At 39.4% G+C, this 22,643-nt stretch overlaps 2 protein-coding genes across 2 annotated transcripts; one reads left to right on the top strand and one right to left on the bottom strand.

The window, feature by feature from the left end:
• Window positions 1-688: 688 nt before the first annotated feature.
• On the bottom strand, window positions 689-6,551 carry LOC133545105 (zinc finger protein OZF-like). Its single transcript, XM_061890449.1, has 2 exons — window positions 6,028-6,551; window positions 689-2,569 (listed from the first exon to the last, which is right to left on the bottom strand). The coding sequence occupies exons 1-2, from the start codon at window positions 6,212-6,214 to the stop codon at window positions 1,434-1,436; spliced, it is 1,323 nt and encodes a 440-aa protein (XP_061746433.1). The 5' UTR covers window positions 6,215-6,551; the 3' UTR covers window positions 689-1,433.
• Window positions 6,552-6,909: 358 nt separating this feature from the next.
• Window positions 6,910-22,084, top strand: LOC133545362 (zinc finger protein 33B-like). The gene is made up of 2 exons (XM_061890864.1): window positions 6,910-7,397; window positions 21,011-22,084. Exons 1-2 carry the CDS (start codon window positions 7,211-7,213, stop codon window positions 21,826-21,828), a joined length of 1,005 nt encoding a protein of 334 aa, XP_061746848.1. The 5' UTR covers window positions 6,910-7,210; the 3' UTR covers window positions 21,829-22,084.
• Window positions 22,085-22,643: the final 559 nt, after the last annotated feature.

The following is a 22,643-nucleotide window of genomic DNA, read 5'->3' as shown; positions in this document are numbered from 1 at the left end:
AACGTGTAAATCCATCTAAGAGTTGGTAACTTGGGGACAGGGGCTTCTTTCTTGGTCTGCACACTCTCAGTCTATGACCGTGTAAAACTGCTTTGATGCACTTATTGAGTGTAAAAAGTACAAACTGCAAATAGACAACTATTTTTTTTCTTCTATAAAGGCTTTCGTTTTAAATATTCTACATGAAGCATATCATCTTTTTCAGGACTCTTTTCTAACCTTTCTGGGTTTGTGTTGGATGGACACAACATTAAGGATTTGAAACTCTGAAATTAGAAAACCGCCCCCCGCTACCCCACAAGGGAATAAGCGGTAGAAAATGGATGGATGGATTTACTATTTCTTCTTTGCTGTATTTTTTCTGGAACAAAACAAACAAACAAAAAATACAAATAACTTGAAAGTTTCCATTTTTCCAAAGGCAAAGGAGTTATCTTAAGAAAAAAACAACGGAATTGACCACTTAAAATTATTTTTAGGATGTTGTTTTGCAATTGAAGACAACACTTGCTCGTTCTGTGATAGGGAAACACAATAAACAGTTTTATTTTATGAATGTATGCAAAGTAAATCTCTGTGGGATGATATACAATATTGGCTTTTGCCTGACACTCCACACTTGTCTTCTGAAATGTGTATTGTTTTGGGGACGATAAAAAGAAGAAAAAAAAAAACAACTGAAAAAATGTTTAGAAAACAGTAATGAGATTTTTTATTATCCACAAATGTAAGTTTGTAAAACAAAACCATCCTTCCACAAACAGTTCAGCCATTTTCTCTCACTTTTACATTGCATAAAGATCTGGGGACATACATATAAAACAATCACAACACAATCATCATATTACAAAAGGGAGTAGTAAAGATCATTAATAAAATGGATTATATAGAGCCAACAAATGATTCATAAAGTCACACATTTTTAAATTGTATAAAAGACAACTGTTCAAATGATGTATAAAGTAAATAATAATATGCTTCCTGAAGTGGTTCAGAAGATGTTTCAGATGTGAACCAGTAAATATGTATATCAGCTAAAGGTGCTAATCTATGGGATCATTAACAATTAGAAATAAAAAATATGTAACACTTCAGTATTTCAAACACCTATAAAAACAGAATAGAATAAGTCTAAAATTGTCTGATGAATATATATACACATAAAATGTTTACTGTATGTAAAATATATATTGTACTGTTTACTCTCACCTTTTCAAATTGTTCTGTTCCAATTTTGATAAAGGTACAGAATGTTGCATATTAATGCATGTACTTGACTAAAAAAAGCACCAATATAAAATATCTATTATATAAATGTAGAAGCATATTAAAAAGATTGTTACACAAACAACAATGTCACACATGTTATATGTGCTGATGTTGTGAGAAAGTCAAAATGAAAGTCTTGACAGCTTATTTCAAATCCTGCAGTTTCATTTGCTGCTGCTGTTCTCACCAGCACACTTGTGTTTCTTACACTGGTACTTAGAAGAGAATCTTTCACCACACACACTGCAACTCAACACTTTCCCTCCTGTGTGTCTTCTCATGTGTCTTATAAGGTTTGATGGGTCACAAAAGCTTCTATTGCAGATTGAACAGGAATATGTTTTTTCACCAGTGTGTGTTCTCATGTGTCTTTTCAAACACTGATTTTGTGTAAAACCTTTACCACAGGTTGAACAGGAAAACGTTTTTTCACCAGTGTGTGTGCTCATGTGTTCTTTCAAATGGTGACTTTGTGTGAAACCTTTATCACACATTGAACAGGAAAAAGGTTTTTCACCAGTGTGTGTTCTCATGTGTACTTTCAAATGTTGACTTTGTACAAAATATTTACTACAGATTGAACAGGAATGTGATTTTTCACCAGTGTGTGTTCTCTTGTGTATTTTCAAATTCTGACTTTCTGTAAAACCTTTACCACAGATTGAACAGATGAAAGGTTTTTCACCAGTGTGCGTTCTCATGTGCACTTTCAAATTGTGACTTTGCGCAAAACCTTTACCACAAAGTGAACAGGTAAAAGGGTTTTCTCCAGTGTGTGTTCTCATGTGTCTTTTCCGATTACGACGGTATTTAAAGGTTTTGTCACAGTGAGAACATGTGAAGTGAGTGTTGTCAGTGTGACATGTCTTATCATCTTTAGAGTCTTCATCATCAGTGTCAGGAGAGTGTGACGTTGTGTCCTCACTATCTGATAGTGGAGCTAAAAGCTTGTCAACTTGTGATCCTCCACAGTGGTCTCCATCAGCTTCTGTTGTCATGTGTTGTGTTGAGCTGCTGCTTGGAGGCTCCGCCTCTCTCTTCTCCTCACTTTCACCTTTGACCTCATCATCATCTTCACTCTTCACAGGGACACCAGTCACTGGGAACTCCTCCAGTCCTTCAATGTGCTCTCCTTCTTGACTGATGCTGTGTTCTGCTGCTTCCTTTTTAATGTGGGGGGGCTGCGGCTCCTGCCCTCCCTCTTTAATGTGTTGGAAATGTGGAACCTCTTCTTCCTCATGTCCGTAGGGACATTGTGGTTCCACCTTCTGTTCATGAGGTAGAGGTTCTTCTTTGAGGTCTGCGGGACAGGAGAAAACAAACATTCTTTAGAAAAGTCCAGCTTTGCTCAGTCACATGAGACATTGTCCTGCACCAACATATGATCTCACAATCTCATCAGTTTCCCCTCACAGCAGTCAGAGTACTTCCAGCTGACACAGGCCAACGCCCAATCCACCTAATTCATATAAAAACATCCTAAATTTAATTCCTGCAATCCATACTAGTGAGCTGTTCTCCCTCTGAATAAGTCATACACACACAGGAAATAATGTACCACATGCCAGCCTCCACGCAGTAGTACTAGTGATGAGCTCCCCCTGCTGGTGGACAATAATTACATTATTTTCACATTCATCTTTAGAGACATGTCTACTCTTAAGAAAACAAAAGTAGTCAACATGTTGACCAAAAAAGAAGACATCTGTTTTGCTCTCGTTTAAATAGTGTCGCCACAGTTAAACTGGGAAGAAGTAATCAGATTACTGACCACTCCTTCAAAAGATAACTTGTTTACCTTATTAATAATAGTAATAATTAATTAGAATAATTTAGTGCGTTTTCTAGACACTCCAATTGCGTTACAGTGAAAACTGAGAAGGCATCATTCATGTAGTCCACACATTCAATGAGGTAAGCTACAATTAATAATAATAATAATAATAACTAGATGTAGCAATTCCTGAGGGAATTATGTGTGAATGCTGCCATGCTGAAGTTGAACTGAAATGCTGACAGAATGTAGAATGAATGTAAGAATAGTTTGAATGGCTTGAATGTTGGAGAGTTGGAATTTCCAGGAAAACGGGAATTTTGTTTAGAACTTGGGAAAGTGTTACTTTGAATGTCCAGGATGGGGGGAATGTGTTGATGTGGAATGGTTTGAATAGGTTGAAAAATGTCCAAATCATTTCAATGGTAACTTCCTGGAAATTTGGGAAAAGCGGGATTTATTTGAAAATGATTAACAGCATGAATGAGTTGAATAAGTTGGTGTTAAAATTGTTTAAAATGGTCAAGAAATGTTGAAGTAGTAACCTTTTTTTAATTGAAAAATGGTATTACGGATTTGTGTGAAAAGCGGGAATTTTTAAAGTTCTTAAACCAACTTAGTTTATTGTCCTGACTAAGAGGAATGTTTTGACAATAGAGCGGTGAAAATGGGTTGAACAATGTAAAAGGAGTCACCGCACTAAAGAAGGTTGGAAATAGGGTTAGAAAAAAGGAGTAATTCCTGGACATTTGTTGAACGTGGAAACATGGTTGTTTGAATTTTCAGGATGAATTGAATGTGTTGAAGGTGGAATGGTTTGAATTGGTTGAAAAATGTGGGAATTGGGGAAGTTTGAAAAATGGATAGTACAGTATATTTTAATTGGGAAAATGCCGTAAACACTGGGAATTCCAGGAAATCCGTGTATTTCTTAAATAAGTGTTGAAAGGGAGCACACAATTCCTGAACAAGCTGAATATTTCGAAGATAGAGCGGTTTGTATCAGATCAGAAATGTGGGAATGGTGCAACTTTAATTTCAAAAAGAATTTCATAGAAATTTGATAATTTCGGGAAAGTGGAATTTTATTGGAAAATGCTAAACATTGTGAATGTTCTAAATGAATTGAAGTGTTGAAGTAGTAACATTTTTAATTGATAAATGGTATTACGGAATTCCTGGAATTTTAAGAAAACCGGGAGTTTTTCAATTTCCAAAAACAACTTTGTTTTTTGACCAGATTAAGAGGAATGATTTGAAGGTGGAACGGTTGAAGTGGGTTGAAAGATGTGGAATGAGTAGTCGCCAGAATAAAGGGTTAAAAAAGGGTTTGAAAAAACATGAATTCTGGGAATTCCTGGAATTTTTTAGAACTTGGAAAAATTATAGTTTGAATGTCCAGGATTACTGAAATGGGTTGAAGATGGAATGGTTTGAATTGATTGAAAATGTGGAAATGGTTGAAGTTAGAAAAATGGCCAATTGATTTTGAATGGGAAAAATTACGAAGCACTTATTTTTTCTCGTTTCAAGCTAGTTTAGCTATTAGCTCACCCGTAATTTGTGTGTAACATGTTTAGCCTTGTCCTACTGTCCTTCAGTGATAATATTACTTGTAAGAAATGTAATGTATTTGCTGCAATGGAGGATGGTTGAACGTGTGATGTGAGAAGATAAAGTTAGCTGTCATGAAAACTAATTCCTCTGGTCGGCCAACTGAACATCAAAAATACAAATCAGTGATTAAAAATCTGGACGTTTGGGGTCTTTGTTAGTGGAAACTATTGTATTATGTCCCATACTAAATCAGAGTTTTAAGGTTTGATGAACATGATGGCCTAGTAGTACGAAGTTTAGTTTCTACACAGTTTGGTGAATATATGTATATAAGTAAAACTGCATCTGTTGTCTTATGTCAGTTTTGTTCAACTAAACTCCTATTTGTTTAACCTTTGTACAAGTTAAAAAAGATCATAGTGCTAATTTTTTTTAGCCTGTCAATGTGGTCGTCCATTGTATGTTAGAATTAAGCAAGCGGCGCAAAAGCCAACTTTGATCCTGTATGGTTATATTGTGATGTGTCTTCTTCCATCCATCCATCCATCCATCCATTTTTCTACCTCCTATCCCTTTTCATTGATCATAAATTGATTTATGTGGACACTTAAACAAGTTGAATTTTTTTTTTTAAACACCCGAATGGTGTTACCATTTAGTGGTCAATTGTACGGAATATGTACTGCACTGTGCAATCTACTAATAAAAGTCTCAAACAGGGGGGGGGGCGTACACCCTGGACAATTCCATAAAACCTTTAAACTATTGTTATAATGTTATCCTAAGTAAAATGTATCCTCCAGTTTGTGGCTATTATAAGGCATATTTCCTGAGGATATGCATTTTTACAGCATGTTTTAAAGAGATATCATTCTGGGTTTATTATATTGATCAACTAATTCTTATTTAGGGGGCTTAGTGGGCGGAATAGAGGCGGTCCCATTGACTCCATTGTTGGAATTAGGATAGTTAAGGTTTTGCTAATATTTGTTTAGGAATTAGATTACATAAAAAACAAAAACATGTTATTGTCTTACATTAGGGATGTGAATGATAGGCAAAGTAAAAAAAAAATCTGATCCCCTTTGATAATTTTTCTACATCCTGTGAACGGACTGATGCTGTGGTGAAAGTGAGAACATAAATACATGTCGGGAAAATGCAAATTTCAGCAAAAATTGATGGCTGGAAAACTAATTAAAACCTGGTTAAATATTGTTGGCGGTAAACCCAGAGAGGCATGTGTGTGTTATAAGATAATGTTAGAACTAGCTTTATTATTTACCATGAATCGATTAACGTGGACCCCGACTTAAACAAGTTGAAAAACTTATTCGGGTGTTACCATTTAGTGGTCAATTGTACGGAATATGTACTGAACTGTGCAATCTAATAATAAAATATGTGAGAGTAAGAAGTCAACAAACCTGTTCTGTTTAACACAACTTGATGTTTCTTGAAAAGAACGTCCAGTAGTTGATTGTTTTCCTCCTTTGTTCTCGAAAGTTCCGCCTCGTATTCTGCTATCGTTCTTTCTAACACTACAAATATTTCTTCAACGGCAGCAGTTAGTCGCTGATCCACCAACGCTCTCAACGTTTGTAATGTAGACATTTTCACACAATCACAACACTTTACTCTCACACTTGATCTCTACTTAGCGATGTGTTGATAACTTCTGTGTCTTCTGTTAGCAGCTAACAAGCTAAGCTAACTAGCGAGCTAAGCTAACTAACAAGCAAAGATAGCACGAGAAGCGGCACAGTGCGAGACGACTATGTTCTTAAATAAAGAATCAAATATATATTTTATAAGACGTAAATATTTCAAACTGGAGAACAAATAATAAGACTGACTTAGTAGCGTCCTGCTCGCGGCTTTCTGCGTCGATGTGCTTTCACAAGTTAGGACTGCTCTGTTCTGCCGCCTTCCGTTTACGCCGGAAGCTGGGAATGACGTCACATCCGAGTGGACGAAGAGAAAACACAGAGGCTATTGTCACATGAATGTATCTTCAAAACACTTAACAAATTTGGCTTCGGTAATTTTTTCTGCAAAACAATGATGACTTTGTACTGCAATGGTAATAGCTCGATAAAACTCAAATCTGCTGCATAGCATTCTATTTTGGTTACATTATTGAGTTTACAACCCCCTGGCGCTGATTTGCACTGTTTTTGTACTTATTTTGATTATTATTATTTATCGATTGTTTGTATATGTTGCAGTTTTATAAATAAAGGTTTATTAAAAAAAGGAAGACGGCAGAAAAGAGCGGTACTGCCTTGTAACGTCAAGTGTGCTAACTGTCGTGAAAGCACATTGACGCAGAAAGTCGCCAGCAGGACGCTAATAAGTCAGTCCTATTATTTGTTCTCCAGTTTGAAATATTTAGGTCGTATAAAATACATCTTTGTTTCTTTATTCAAGGATAAAGTCGTTTCGATGCGCTAGAAGCACTGTGCTGCTTCTCCTGCTATCTTTGCTGGTTAGTTAGCTTAGCTCGCTAGTTAGCTTAGCTTGTTAGCTGCTAACAGAAGACACAGAAGTTATCAACACATCGCTAAATAGAGATCAAGGGTGAGAGTAAAGTGTTGTGATTGTGTGAAAATGTCTACATTACAAATGTTGAGAGCCTTGGTGGATCAGCGACTAACTGCTGCCGTTGAAGAAATATTTGTAGTGTTTGAAAAAACGATAGCAGGATACGAGGCGGAACTTTCTAGAATAAAAGAGGAGAACAATCAACTACTGGACGCTGTTTTCAAGAAACATCAAGTTGTGTTACACAGATCAGGTTTGTTTGCTTCTTACTCTCACATCTTTACTGACTTTTTATTTGATTATTAACAAGAAAATGACATGTATTATGTGAGTGGAGTAGCCTTGTCAAGTGAAAGTAAACAATGAGGCATGCAAATGAAAGAAGATTCATGGAACAGAGTAATGTAACTAAAAAATAACATTGGTCATCAACAGAAAACATTGCTAGGTTCTGTTACAGAGGTATTTTGGCAAATCATAATGACAGCAAGCACTAAAGTGTCCGTTCGCACCTTGCTTGAAATTACTTATTTTTTTTCTCACAAAAAACTATAACTAGATCATCACTGACTTGCTTATGTTACTATTAATGGTTCAACAGAATGTTTACATATTTTTGAAAGTCCATTTTCAGTTAGTCATTTTCACAATGACTAACTGAGATAGGCTCCAGTTTAAAGTCTGTAAAAAATCAGATAATGTTAAAACAATGTCTAAAAGGCAAACATTTATCCATGAAAGCAGAATATCATATACTATTCATGACTTTTACCACAAAATGATGTAACTCCACACATACGTAACATGTCCACGCACATTAGCTCTGTGTGTTTACCATGAATTGATTAACGTGGACCCTGACTTAAACAAGTTGAAAAACGTATTTGGGTGTTACCATTTAGTGGTCAATTGTACGAAATATGTACTGAACTGTGCAATCTACTAATAAAAGTCTCAATCACTCAATCAATGTTGATCATACGTAACCTTCACCATACAAAGAGCCATTTTAGCCCATTTCCCCCCAAATAAAACCCACCTAGAGCCACAAACTCTGTTAGATTCCTAAAATGACGATAACACCACTTATAGTTTTGCTACACGTGTGCTATAGGATTTATGAAATCAAACACATATTTGATTTATTTCTGAGTATAACAAAGCAAATCATCAAATTATTTTGAACACTTGATAAAAATACACTGTTCCTTCCCTTATTAATGAATACAAAAATAACAATCAACTCATTCCAACATTCTGAAAGCATACAACTGTGGCATATTTAATGGAATAAAAATGTTAAAAAAAACCTACCTAGTCATCAATAAAAACATCAAAATAATAAAAATGTAAGTAAATAAAATGTTTCTCTTTTTGATCCGTCCATTGCTCGGGGTTGACCGCTAAAAACAATACAATTGCATGGCAGGAAGAGATGTCGCATAAGGGCTGTGACATACATTTACATCGACAATATATTCAAATGTCTTTTATTTTCCTATGACAAGATCACAGAACTCTCCAAAATAACAAATGTTCAATTCAAATAAACTACCTAAATAAAATGAAATGTAATAGATCAAATAACTATTATTTGTTGACATTTGGTTTCAAAGCCAAATGAAGCCACAGCGGAGGCATGAAAGAACCGCATGGGGCTCCAGAGCCGCGGGTTGCAGACCACTGATCTAACGGTAGCTATCATTGAATATATTTTCGATATAATTATAAATTGTGGGGAATATAGAAACTAAAATATTCTGTAAAACCACTAATGGTAACAAAACCTATCTTTTGGTGTTGTTAATTTATTTTTGGGAAAAATGTAACAGCACAATTTGTAAACAACCGAGTCCCTTTTAAAATCATGAACTTATTTCTAACCTGCCTGAATAAGTTACATTTCTTATTATTATAATCAAATGACAGCAGTCATTTCCATGAAATATTTTTTTAATAATACTGTTTTATACCACTTACAATGTAAGTAACAAAAAATATTGTTTTTTAATGAGCTGTGTACTAGTATTGTATGTCTGGGTGGGGGTCCTGCTTTGGAAATAATTTGTACACTTTCAGATATCGCATTTAGTTCCCGTTAAAACATTCACATGTTGCACAATGAGATGTAAGCTAGGATCATGTGTACTGTACATTCCTGTAACTTTGTGTTTGTATAATATATATTTGTATCAGTATTTCTTTAAAATAATAACAGCATTTCAAGAATAATAATTATAAATTAAGATTCTTAATAAAAGACACGAGAATAAGCACACATTTGATTGGTAAAACTTTTTGTGTGGCTGTAAAGGCATGACTGGCTAAGTGCCATTAGTGCATGTGTTGGTGCACGTGGGAAAGAGCGAGCGGCTGCTGTTGATATGACAAAGTTGGTTTTGGTCTGGTTTGTGCGGCAAAAAATGACCAGTTTTGCTAGCTAGGAACTTTTTTACCAATGTTTTGGTCCTGTGTTTATGGCCGACAAAAGTTTTGGTCAATAAAGGGATCGCTGGAATTCATGTCCTCCCTAAAGCGTTTCGACAGACGTTCCAATAATTGAACAGTGATGATGAAAACTGTTTTCTCTGTTGTGGCCGTCAGTTACATTGAAAATTGTTATGCGCTTATTTTTTAGTTAGATTTTGTGAGTGGCATTGATTTGCCGTGTGCAGAGGACACATTAGCAGTGCGCAATTGCACAGGATTAGAGGGAACGTTGATTGGAAGCACAAAATATGAACCGCAGATTTCTGCTGAGCAGCAATAACAGATTTGATATTTTTCTTTTGTGACATTTTTTTGTTCTCTTTCCCTGCATTTTGAGTCATCAAAAGCAGCATGTATGCGCAGACGTCGTTTGAACAACAAAAAAAGACATTCAAAGTATTTTTCATCCACGCTAACGGACTATATTTCTTTACCACACATCCCCTTGAAGTTAAAGGCCTACTGAAATGATATTTTTTTATTCAAACAGGGATAGCAGGTCCATTCTATGTGTCATGCTTGATCATTTCGCGATATTGCCATATTTTTGCTGAAAGGATTTAGTAGAGAACATCCACGATAAAGTTTGCAAGTTTTGGTCGCTAATAAAAAAGCCTTGCCATTACCGGAAGTAGCAGACGATGTGCGCGTGACGTCACGGGTTGTAAAGCTCTTCACATCCTCACATTGTTTACAATCATAGCCAGCAGTAGCTAGAGCTATTCGGAGCGAGGATAAAAGATTCTTGCATAAGTACGTTTAGAGTGACGTACTAGAAAAAGAAAAAAAAAGGTGACTGCGGCAGGCGGCGTTTCAGATGTGATTAGACACATTTACTAGGATAATTCTGGAAGATCCCTTATTTGCTTATTGTTTTAATAGTGTTTTAGTGAGATTGTAAAGTCATACCTGAAAGACGGATGGCTGCGGTGAACGTCAGTGTCTCTCAGAGAAGCCAAGGAGCCAAGATCACAGCTGCCGTTTTGAGCTGCAGGAGAAGGTCCAGTAATCCACTGAAGTCTCCGGTAAGAGCCGACTTAATGTCACAATTTTTCCCATACAAAAACTTTCTGGTTGATGTAGAAAAACATGTTCGCTTGACCGTTCTGTGTTAAAGGGGAACACTATCACCAGACCTATGTAAGCATCAATATATACCTTAATAGTGCAGAAAAAAGACCATCTATTTTTTTAACCGATTTCCGAACTCTAAATGGGTGAATTTTGGCGAATTAAACGCCTTTCTGTTTATCGCGCAGGAGGCGATGACGTCAGAATGTGACGTCGCCGAGGTAACAGAACCACCATTTTCATTTTCAACACATTACAAACACCGGGTCTCAGCTCTGTTATTTTCCGTTTTTTTGACTATTTTTTGGAACCTTGGAGACATCATGCCTCGACGGTGTGTTGTCGGAGGGTGTAACGACACTAACAGGGAGGGATTCAAGTTGCACCACTGGCCCAAAGATGCGAAAGTGTCTGCCGGCAGACCCCAATTGAATGTGCCAGAGTGTCTCCACATTTGACCGGCGATGCTAAGGCAGACATGGCACAGAGATGTATGGATAACCTGCAGATGCATTTGCAATGATAGTCAACGAAATCACAAAGGTGAGTTTTGTTGATGTTGACTGCCAGCTAATCGATGCTAAAATCCTACTCTAATCGATGCTAACATGCTATTTACCGGCGGTGCCAAAGCAAACATGGCACAGAGATGTATGGATAACCTGCAGATGCATTTGCAACGATAGTCAACGAAATCACAAAGGTGAGTTTTGTTGATGTTGACTGCTAACATGTTACGCTAATCAATCAGTCAATCAATCAATGTTTACTTATATAGCCCTAAATCACTAGTGTCTCAAAGGGCTGCACAAACCACTACGACATCCTCGGTAGGCCCACATAAGGGCAAGGAAAACTCACACCCAGTGGGACGTTGGTGACGATGATGACTATGAGAACCTTGGAGAGGAGGAAAGCAATGGATGTCGAGCGGGTCTAACATGATACTGTGAAAGTTCAATCCATAATGGATCCAACACAGTCGCGAGAGTCCAGTCCAAAGCGGATCCAACACAGCAGCGAGAGTCCCGTTCACAGCGGAGCCAGCAGGAAACCATCCCAAGCGGAGGCGGATCAGCAGCGCAGAGATGTCCCCAGCTGATACACAGGCAAGCAGTACATGGCCACCGGATCGGACCGGACCCCCTCCACAAGGGAGAACATAGGAGGAAAAGAAAAGAAACGGCAGATCAACTGGTCTAAAAAGGGATTCTATTTAAAGGCTAGAGTATACAAATTAGTTTTAAGGTGAGACTTAAATGCTTCTACTGGGGTGGCATCTCGAACTGTTACCGGGAGGGCATTCCAGAGTACTGGAGCCCGAAATGAAAAAGCTCTATAACCCGCAGACTTTTTTTGGGCTTTGGGAATCACTAATAAGCCGGAGTCCTTTGAACGCAGATTTCTTGCCGGGACATATGGTACAATACAATCGGCAAGATAGGATGGAGCTAGACCGTGTAGTATTTTATACGTAAGTCGTAAAACCTTAAAGTCACATCTTAAGTGCACAGGAAGCCAGTGCAGGTGAGCCAGTATAGGCGTAATGTGATCAAACTTTCTTGTTCTTGTCAAAAGTCTAGCAGCCGCATTTTGTACCAACTGTAATCTTTTAATGCTAGACATGGGGAGACCCGAAAATAATACGTTACAGTAGTCGAGGCGAGACTTAACAAACGCATGGATAATGATCTCAGCGTCTTTAGTGGACAGAATGGAGCGAATTTTAGCGATATTACGGAGATGAAAGAAGGCCGTTTTAGTAACGCTTTTAATGTGTGCCTCAAAGGAGAGAGTTGGGTCGAAGATAATACCCAGATTCTTTACCGTGTCGCCTTGTTTAATTGTTTGGTTGTCAAATGTTAGAGTTGTATTATTAAATAGAGGTCGGTGTCTAGCAGGACCGATAATCAGCATTTCCGTTTTTTTGGCGTTGAGTTGCAAAAAGTTAGCGGACATCCATTGTTTAATTTCATTAAGACACGCCTCCAGCTGACTACAATCCGGCGTGTTGGTCAGCTTTAGGGTGTCATCAGCATAACAGTGAAAGCTAACACCGTATTTGCGTATGATGTCACCTAGCGGCAGCATGTAAATGCTGAAGAGTGCAGGGCCAAGGACCGAACCCTGAGGAACTCCACACGTTACCTTAACGTAGTCCGAGGTCACTTTTTTATGGGAGACACACTGCATCCTATCAGTAAGATAAGAGTTAAACCAAGACAGGGCTAAGTCTGACATACCAATTCTTGTTTTGATACGTTCTAATAAAATATTATGATCGACAGTATCGAAAGCAGCGCTTAGATCGAGGAGCAGCAACATAGATGACGCATCAGAGTCCATCGTTAGCAATAGATCATTAGTCAATTTTGCGAGGGCTGTCTCAGTCGAGTGATTTGCCCTGAAACCGGATTGAAAGGTTTCACATGGATTGTTAGACGCTAAGTGTTCATTTAACTGCTCCGCAACAATTTTTTCGAGGATTTTTGAAATAAAGGGAAGGTGAGACACCGGTCGGTAGTTTACCATGAGGTCAGGATCGAGGTTAGGTCTTTTAAGAAGAGGATGAATAACCGCTTTTTTGAATGCTAGGGGAACAGTGCCCGAGGAGAGTGATAAGTTTATAATATTTAGCACTGATGGACCTAATAATACAAAGAGCTCCTTGATCAGTTTCCCAGGAAGAGGGTCAAGTAAACATGTTGTTTGTTTTATTCCAGTTACACGTTGTAACAATTCCTCTAATGTTATTTCCTCAAAACGAGAGAAACTATTTTGGAGGGCAGTATCCGCCGTATATACAATCGTATCAGTGTTAATAGAACCCCGTTGTAGCTGGGACGCATTGTCTTTAATCTCCTTTCTAATGACTTCAATTTTCTTACTAAATAATTGCATAAAGTCATCAGCTGAGTGGGTGGAGCTAATGGAAGGGGCCCCTTGTTGGGTTAGCGATGCTACCGTACTAAACAAAAATTTAGGATCGTTTTTATTACGGTGGATGAGATTTGAGTAATATTTAGCTTTAGCTAAGGTAAGCATGCGTTTATAAGTTATTAAACCATCACTCCATGCTTGATGGTGCACCTCAAGTTTAGTCGTGCGCCATTTGCGTTCCAGCTTTCTACATAATAATTTCTGAGCTCTAGTTTCTTCTGTAAACCACGGGGTACGCTTTTTTGGAGCCTTTTTTAACTTTAGCGGTGCTATGTTATCAATGGTTTCGCGCAGGGCGTCGTTAAAGTTGTTAGTGAGGTTATCAATAGAGCCCACATATTTAGGGAATGGTGCCATTACCGAGGGCAGTAGGTCAGCAAGAGTTGCCGTTGTGGCCGTATTAATGTTGCGGCTGCTATAGCAGTTATTATTATTATTAGTTTGACGAACATGCGTCTGAACCTCGAATTTTATAAGGTAATGATCAGACAATACTTTAGTATACGGGAGTATCGTAACTTTGGAAACGGTGATACCCCTGACAAGCACTAGGTCTATCGTATTACCGTTGCGATGCGTGGGTTCATTTATTATTTGTGTGAGACCACAGCTATCAATTATAGTCTGGAGCGCTACGCACGGTGGGTCCAATGGGGTATTCATATGGATATTAAAGTCCCCCATTATGATTATATTATCGGCGTGTGTCACTAGATCAGCAACGAACTCTGAGAATTCATTGATAAAGTCCGAACAGGGCCATGGTGTTTGATGAGCATTCCTCAACTTTATCAGTATTTATCGCCCCCTTTCCCAACTTCTTTGTCACGTGTTGCTGGCATCAAATTCTACAGCTAATGATTATTTCCATAATAAAAAATGTTTATCAGTTTGAATATCAAATATGTTTTCTTTGTAGCATATTCAACTAAATATGGGTTGAAAATGATTTGCAAATAATTGTATTCCGTTTATATTTCCATCTAACCCAATTTCCCAACTCATATGGAAACGGAGGTAACGAACGAGTTTGGAAGCAGAAGTCTTCACAAGATGCTCTGCTTTCTGCCTCTGTCTGAGCAGTGAGCACCCAGCATTGCCCCGCCCACACAACCATCTGATTGGTTACATACAAAGCCAATCAGCAGTGCGTATTCAGAGCGATGTAACAGCCAATCAAAAGGGCGTATTCAGAAGGAACGTTGTCAATGCTTCAGCGTCGAGCAGACATATTTGTTTAGCAGGGGAGCAGCGGAATCTACCCAAATTATACTAAAAACTTCCCAGTCACAACTATTACAAACATCACTGTGAGCCCGTTGACCTTCTAGAAACTTAAACTGCGGCTCAGCTAGCTCATAGTATAGGCTTGAGGTAAAGGCTAATTAGCTTTTAGCGTAACGTTAGCTCATTTTGCTGTGTGTGTGTGTGTGTGTGTGTGTGTGTGTGTGTGTGTGTGTGTGTGTGTGTGTGCGTGCGTGTGCGCATGTGTGCGTGCGTGTGTGTGTGTTAGGGGCAGAAAAGCCCTGCCTGTCTGTTATTTCATTGAACTCCATTGTGTTTAGGGATGAATAGTCTCTCCTATTTCAATTGTACTATTTTTCAGCTATATTTACATTAATCATTAGTAATGTAGCAGCCTAGTTTTGAATAGCAGTGTCCCTGCTATCACATGTTGATAAAAATACAACTGTGGAAGGCTTCTTGCCCTCCTCGTGCGTGTTCCATGGATCTTGGAGAAATGACATCTCTTGATCAGGTTTGACTCTTATTAATTCTCACAATCAACAGTTCTCTGTGATTTTCAGGAAGTGTCTTCTGTGTTGTCTCTCGCGTGTGCTCCAGCTTCAACTGCCGCCGCCTCCCAACTGCGGCCTTTTAACAGAACGACAGGTGATTGGATGAACACTTTCAGCTGTGTCATCCACTCACCTGTCGCCAACCTCTGCCACACCCCGCTTCCCTGCAGGTGCGCAGGCCACGCCCACCACATACCTCCACCGCCAGACTCAGGCCGCGACGCCGTCCGGCCGCCCTAACCCCCCCCCCCCCCCTCCTCGTGGAAGAGAGCGGGACAGGAAGTTGGCCACGGCCATATGTAAACCTGGTCTGTGGATCACTCTGAAGTTGTAGGGTTGCAAAGCCAGATACCCGTTGGTATCTGGCTTTGCAACCCTACAACTTCAGAGTGATCGGCGCGTTGGCATCCTTCATGCGGTGTAGCCACTGGAGGGGTTTGTGGTCCGAGCAGAGGCTGAATGAGCGCCCCAGGAGGTAGTATCGGAGGGCCCAGACCGCCCACCTGATGGCGAGGCACTCCCTCTCCACTGTGCTGTGCCTCGCCTCCCTTTCAGATAGCTTACGGCTGATGTACAGGATGGGCCGGTCGACGCCTTCCACCTGCTGTGACAAAACCGGTCCCAGTCCTCTGCCCGACGCGTCAGCCTGCTGACAAAACGGGAGGGAAATATCAGGCATGTGCAGAACCGGCTCCTCGCAGAGGGCCTTCTTAACCCTCTCAAACGCCTGCTGGCACCGCTCCGTCCACTGGACCAGATCTGGGGCACCCTTTCGGCTGAGGTCAGTTATTGGGCTGGTCAGGTCCGCAAACCGGGGGGTTAACCTCCAGTAGTACCCCGCAGGACCCAAAAACTGCCTCACCTCTTTTTTCGTCTTGGGGGTCGGGCAGGCCGCAATTGCCGCTGTTTGATCTACCTGCGGCCGCACCTGCCCTCCTCCCAAGTGGTACCCCAAATACTGTACTTCCCTTCGGCCAACTGCACACTTTGCCGGGTTGGCGGTGAGCCCCGCCTGCCTCAGGGACTTGAGCACTGCCCAACCCGCTGCATGTGTTGTTCCCAGCCGCTACTCTGGATGATGACATCATCCAGGTAGGCGGCCGCGTATGCAGCGTGGGGTCGCAGCACCTGGTCCATGAGGCGCTGGAACGTGGCAGGCGCACCGAACAAGCCAAACGGGAGTGTTACAAATTGGTTCAAACCTTCCGGACTGGAAAAGGCCGTTTTTTCCTTGGACTCTGGTGACAAGGGAATCTGCCAGTAGCCCTTGGTCAAATCCAGTGTCGTGAAAAGACGAGCAGTGCCCAGCCGATCCAGGAGCTCGTCGACCCGGGGCATTGTGTACGCATCAAATCGTGATACTTCATTCACCTTGCGGTAATCCACACAGAACCGTACAGACCCATCTTTCTTCCCTACAAGAACTATGGGGCTACACCACGCACTGTGGGATTCTTCTATTACGCCCAAATCCAGCATGGATTTTAATTCCTCCCGAACTATTTTGCGTTTGTGTTCGGGGAGCCTGTATGGCCGAGAGCGCACCGTAACCCCCGGGCTGGTCTCAATATGATGCTGGATGAGATTCGTGCGGCCGGGCCGAGAGGAGAACACGTCAGAGAAGCGTTGCTGCAGTTTAGCAACATCCGCCTTCTGCGCTGACGTGAGCTGGTTATCACAGGAGAAAGGAGAGGGAGGGACAGAGCGCGGGATCTCTGGTCCCAACTCCCCCTCCTCCTCTCTCACTACCGTTACCATGGAGACAGGCTCGCCCTCCCTCCATGCCTTCAACAGGTTAAAACTGTAGATGTGAGTGTCTCCTCCACGGTCCGAGCGTCAAACCTCGTAATCCAGATCACCCACTTGCCGTGTGACCTCAAAGGGTCCTTGCCACTTTGCAAATAATTTTGAGCTGGATGTTGGGAGTAATACAAGGACTTTTTCTCCTGGTGAAAATTTTCTTAGCTTGGTTCCCTCGTTGTACGTGCGCTGTTGTCGTTCCTGAGCACGGAGCAAATTCTCACGAGATAAGTGCGCCACCGTGTAGAGTTTTGCTCGCATGTCCATAACGTACTGCACTTCATTTTTACTGGGGCTTGGACCTTCCTCCCAACTTTCTTTAATTACGTCCAACACTCTGCGTGGTTTTCTTCCGTATAACAGCCTTTTGAGCTGTTTAAGCATGATGAGTTGACATTAAACAGTTTCAATGGAAACTGTTTAATGTTGCACTTTTTATATGTAGAAGAAAGGTTTTTTTCATTTTATTTAATCAAAGCAACAACTTAAAGCAGTTTAATGTGGATTAACGTGGGCAGAATTATTATAGTGTTGCCAATGTTAAAAGGATAAAGCCATTGTTTACAAATTTGGTAAATAAATAACCGAAAAATGTATATTTTGTTGTTTTCTTACTGTACCGAAAATGAACTAAACCGTGACCTCTAAACCGAGGTACGTACCGAACCGAAAATGTTGTGTACCGTTATACCCCTTATATATATATATATATATATATATAACGGTACACAAAAATATGTATATATATATATATATATATATATATATATATATATATATATATATATATACACACACACAGTGGTATTTAGTCAGCCACCGATTGTGCAAGTTCTCCCACTTAAAATGATGACAGAGGTCTGTAATTTTCATCATAGGTACACTTCAACTGTGAGAGAAAGAATGTGAAATTTTAAAGAATTTATTTGTAAATTATGGTGGAAAATAACTATTTGGTCAACCATTCAAAGCTCTCACTGATGGAAGGAGGTTTTGGCTCAAAATATCGCGATACATGGCTCCATTCATTCTTTACTTAAAATTAATCTATCGTCCTGTCCCCATAGTAGAAACACAGCCCCACTGCATGATGTTTCCACCCCCATGCTTCACAGTAGGTGTGGGACGCAACTCAGTATTCTTCTTCCTCCAAACACGACGAGTTAAGTTTATACCAAAAAGTTCTATTTTGTTTTCATCTGACCACATGACATTCTCCCAATCCTCTGCTGTGTCATCCATGTATCCATTCCATTTTGGGGTGTGTGTGTGTATATATATATATATATATATATATATATATATATATATATATATATATATATATATATATATATATATATATATATATATATATATATATATATATATATATATATATATATATATATATATATATATATATGTGTGTGTGGAGTTCCCCAAGGTTCGGTTTTGGGACTTAAGTTATTTATCCATCCATCCATTTCCTACCGCTTATCCCCTATAGGGTCGCGGGGGTTGCTGGTGCCTTTATTTAAATGATATTTGTCAGTATCTAATACATTGAAATGTATTATGTTTGCAGATGATATACATGTATATTGTTCAGGAGAAGACTTGAAGGAAGTGTAGAGGTTAATAGAGGTTGAGTTGATTCAGCTAAAAAATGGTTTGATATTAATAAGTTATCATTAAATGATAAGAAAACTGAATTTTTGGTGTGTGGTGGTATATGAAACTATATTATTGGGAAGAATAATTGATAATAAATTATGTTGAATATATACCGTCTTTTTCGGATTAAAAATCACTTTTTTTTCATAATTTTGCCAGGGGTGCGACTTATACTCTGGAGGGACTTATGTGTGAATTTATTAACACATTACTGTAAAATATCCAAAAATACTATTTATCTCATTCACATAAGAGACTAGATGTACTGATAGAAGAGGAAGTGGCACATTGTCTACTTTGGAGTTGGCAGAGTTGTTTAGAAGCGACACCAAGGAAGAAGATTTCATATAATTTAGTGATCAGGAGTGACAGATTGTTTGGTAAACGTATAGCACAGGGGTGTCAATTTCAAATACAGCATGGGCCAAAATTTAAAACCGAACAAAGCCGCGGGCCGAAGTTGAACAAATTAACCTTTTAATAGGGACCCAAACAAGTTTTGCATTGAATATTGAACAAGCAAGCTGGGCTTCACGGTGGCAGAGGGGTTAGTGCGTCTGCCTCACAATACGAAGGTCCTGCAGTCCTGGGTTCAAATCCAGGCTCGGGATCTTTCTGTGTGGAGTTTGCGTGTTCTCCCCGTGAATGCGTGGGTTCCCTCCGGGCACTCCGGCTTCCTCCCACTTCCAAAGACATGCACCTGGGGATAGGTTGATTGGCAACACTAAATGGTCCCTAGTGTGTGAATGTGAGTGTGAATGTTGTCTGTCCATCTGTGTTGGCCCTGCGATGAGATGGCGACTTGTCCAGGGTGTACCCCGCCTTCTGCCCGATTGTAGCTGAGATAGGCACCAGTAAGAGTGTTAGCGGTGAATGCGGTTTTACTGCGGCGGGCCAGCTCTAATGTTAATTTGATGTTGCCTCAAGGGCCAAGTGAAATTACACGGCGGGCCAAATTTGGCCCGCGGGCCAGAGTTTGACACCCATGGTATAGCATGTTCTATATGTTATAGTTATTTGAATGACTCTTACCATAATATTTTACGTTAACATACCAGGCACCTTCTCAGGTGGGTATTCATGCGTCATATAACGTACACTTATTCAGCCTGTTGTTCACTATTTTTTATTTATTTCAAATTGCCTATCAAATTTCTATTCTTGGTGTTGGATTTTATCAAATAAATTTTCCCCAAAAATGCGACTTATACTTTAATGCGACTTGTATATGTTTTTTTTTTCCCCTCTTTGTTATGCATTTTTGGCCGGTGCGATTTATACTCTGGAGCGATTTGTAATCCGAAAAATACGGTAAAGGGAAACATATCCAAATCCGTTGCTACTCTTTATAAAGTAAAACATGCTGAATGAGACATGTCTGCATATATTATATTATCTTTTATTTTTCCATATTTAACATATCGTGTTGAAGTTTGGGGAAATGTTTATAAAACAAATATAGACCCAATAATAAAACTTCAAAAAAGGGTCATTAGATTAATACACAAAGTGTGCTACTATGGACATACCAATACATTATTTATAAGTTCTAATGTGTTAAAATTTTCAGAAATTGTGTTTTTAAAAACCATGGAAATTATGTTTCGAGTAAAGAACAACAGTCTCCCAGCTCGTATTCTTAGGTTATTTCAATTAAGAGAAGAAAACTATCATTTACGGGGGATATTGATTTTTGAAATAGGTAACGTAAGATGGAATTTAAAATCCAAATGTATTTTAGTTTTAAGTGTTAAGTGGTGGAACAAGCTCAGTGATGGGTTGAAGACATGTAGTTCACTCACTGGGTCCATTTATACACTCTCAGTTACATTAACGTTGATATTATACATGTGGGCCAATAGATAGAAATGCTGTTAAATGTAGCTTAGATGTGGCAAGCTACTTTTGCAGTGTAGCGTGTAGTGTAGCTTTCTACAATTTTCCGAAGATAGCTTAGCTACATTTAATTGAGAGTAACTTGTAGCTTAGCTTACTACATTTTCCAGGTAGCTTGCCCATCACTGTCTATTTGGCCTAGCTCACATGTGAATAGTTTGAATACTGCAAACTTCAATACAGTAACACCTCATTTGTGTTTTATGTTCTGCAGACGTCCAGCAGGTGTCAGCAGAGAGTCATGAAGAGATTCCCTCCAAGCAGCAGGAGTGGAGCTCTAGTGTGGGACAGAAGGAGCTACAGGCCCACTCCCACATTAAAGAGGAGCAGCTTCATGATGAAGATAAAGCTCAGTCCTTACAGCTGCATCACAGTCAAAGTGAGGAGAACAGAGGGGCGGAGCTTGTAAGTCAACCCATCACAGACGCTGATGGAGAGCATTGTGAAGATATAAAGTCAGAACCAGACAGCATCTTTGCTCCACTGTCAGACATGGACCACATGATGTCAGACTCTTCTGATCACAGTGACCACATCCAAAAACCTTTGGAGAGTAAAAATGACTCTAAAGGTGATACGAGACATCATACTAACAACAAACAATTTGACTGCTCTGAATGTGGGAAATCATTTATATGGAAGAGTGATTTTACAGTAGACATGAGAATACATACTGGAGAAAAACCTTTTACTTGCTCTGTTTGTAAGAAGAGTTTCTCCAGAAAGCCTGACATGACCAGACACATGAAAACACATACTGGAGAGAAACCTTTTGTTTGCTCTGTTTGTAAGAAAAGTTTCTCCAGAAAGCAACACATGACCATACACATGAGAATTCATACTGGAGAGAAACCTTTTGCTTGCTCTGTTTGTAAGAAGAGTTTCTGCAGAAAGCCTGACATGTTCACGCACATGAGAACACACACTGGAGAGAAACGATTTAGTTGCACTGTGTGTGATAAGATGTTTCGGTATAAGTATCAGGTCAGTAAACACAAGTGTGTAACAGTCATGGAAGCTGCAGGGATTTAAAAACACTTAAACAGTGATTGTGCTAAATGTACTTTAAAAACACAGCATGTTTAATATGAATGTATATTTGATGTTGTATGTAGTGCTTCTCATCGTCTACTGTTTTATGTTGTCCTGTAGTTACTTTTTAAGTTGTGTGCATGTATTGAATATTATATATGGAGCTATATTTTTTTTTCCTTCTCATCTTTGAAGACAGGATATCTTATTATTTTCATTTGTTTTTGTGTCTTATAAAATAAAATCAATCAATCAATGTTTATTTATATAGCCCTAAATCACCAATGTCTCAAAGGACTGTACAAACCACTACGACTACTACATCCTCGGAAGAACCCACATAAGGGCAAGGAAAACTCACACCCAGTGGGACTCCAGTGACAATGATGACTTTGAGAACCTTGGAGAGGACCTCAAATGTGGGCAACCCCCCCCCCCCCCACAAGGGAGGGGGGGACAGAGGAGAAAAAGAAAAGAAGCGGCAGATCAAAAGGTCCAAAAAGGAGGTCTATTTAAAGGCTAGAGTATACAAATTAGTTTTAAGGTGAGACTTAAATGCTTCTACTAAAATAAAAATTCCATTGCATTTTGTTGATGTTATTATCCAATTACAAGTATGAATGAATAAAATTGTTAACAAAACGCAGACTCTGGTAGATTAGCAGCATTGTTACATCATGGACTTTAACTACTGCAAAACATCAACAAAGAAGAAAAGGTCTGAAGTTAGCAACACATCTCTGAGCTTTAGAACCATAGCGAGTGAAGTTGTTTGTTTGTTTTATCCATCAATAAATACAATTGGAATGTAGAAA

Source organism: Nerophis ophidion, linkage group LG28, assembly GCF_033978795.1.
Source record: "Nerophis ophidion isolate RoL-2023_Sa linkage group LG28, RoL_Noph_v1.0, whole genome shotgun sequence".
Classification (NCBI taxonomy): domain Eukaryota; kingdom Metazoa; phylum Chordata; class Actinopteri; order Syngnathiformes; family Syngnathidae; genus Nerophis; species Nerophis ophidion.
Note: the sequence above shows the minus strand (reverse complement) of the source record. Positions and strands in the feature narration are given on the sequence as shown.

Bases quoted from the DNA above. Each gene is read 5' to 3' on its own strand.
- LOC133545105 (XM_061890449.1), bottom strand. From the start codon at position 6,214: ATGTCTACATTACAAACGTTGAGAGCGTTGGTGGATCAGCGACTAACT. The intron at 2,570-6,027 runs GTTTGTTGACTT...CCTGTCCCGCAG, and splicing joins AGTTGTGTTAAACAGAACAG to ACCTCAAAGAAGAACCTCTA.
- LOC133545362 (XM_061890864.1), top strand. From the start codon at position 7,211: ATGTCTACATTACAAATGTTGAGAGCCTTGGTGGATCAGCGACTAACT. The intron at 7,398-21,010 runs GTTTGTTTGCTT...TATGTTCTGCAG, and splicing joins AGTTGTGTTACACAGATCAG to ACGTCCAGCAGGTGTCAGCA.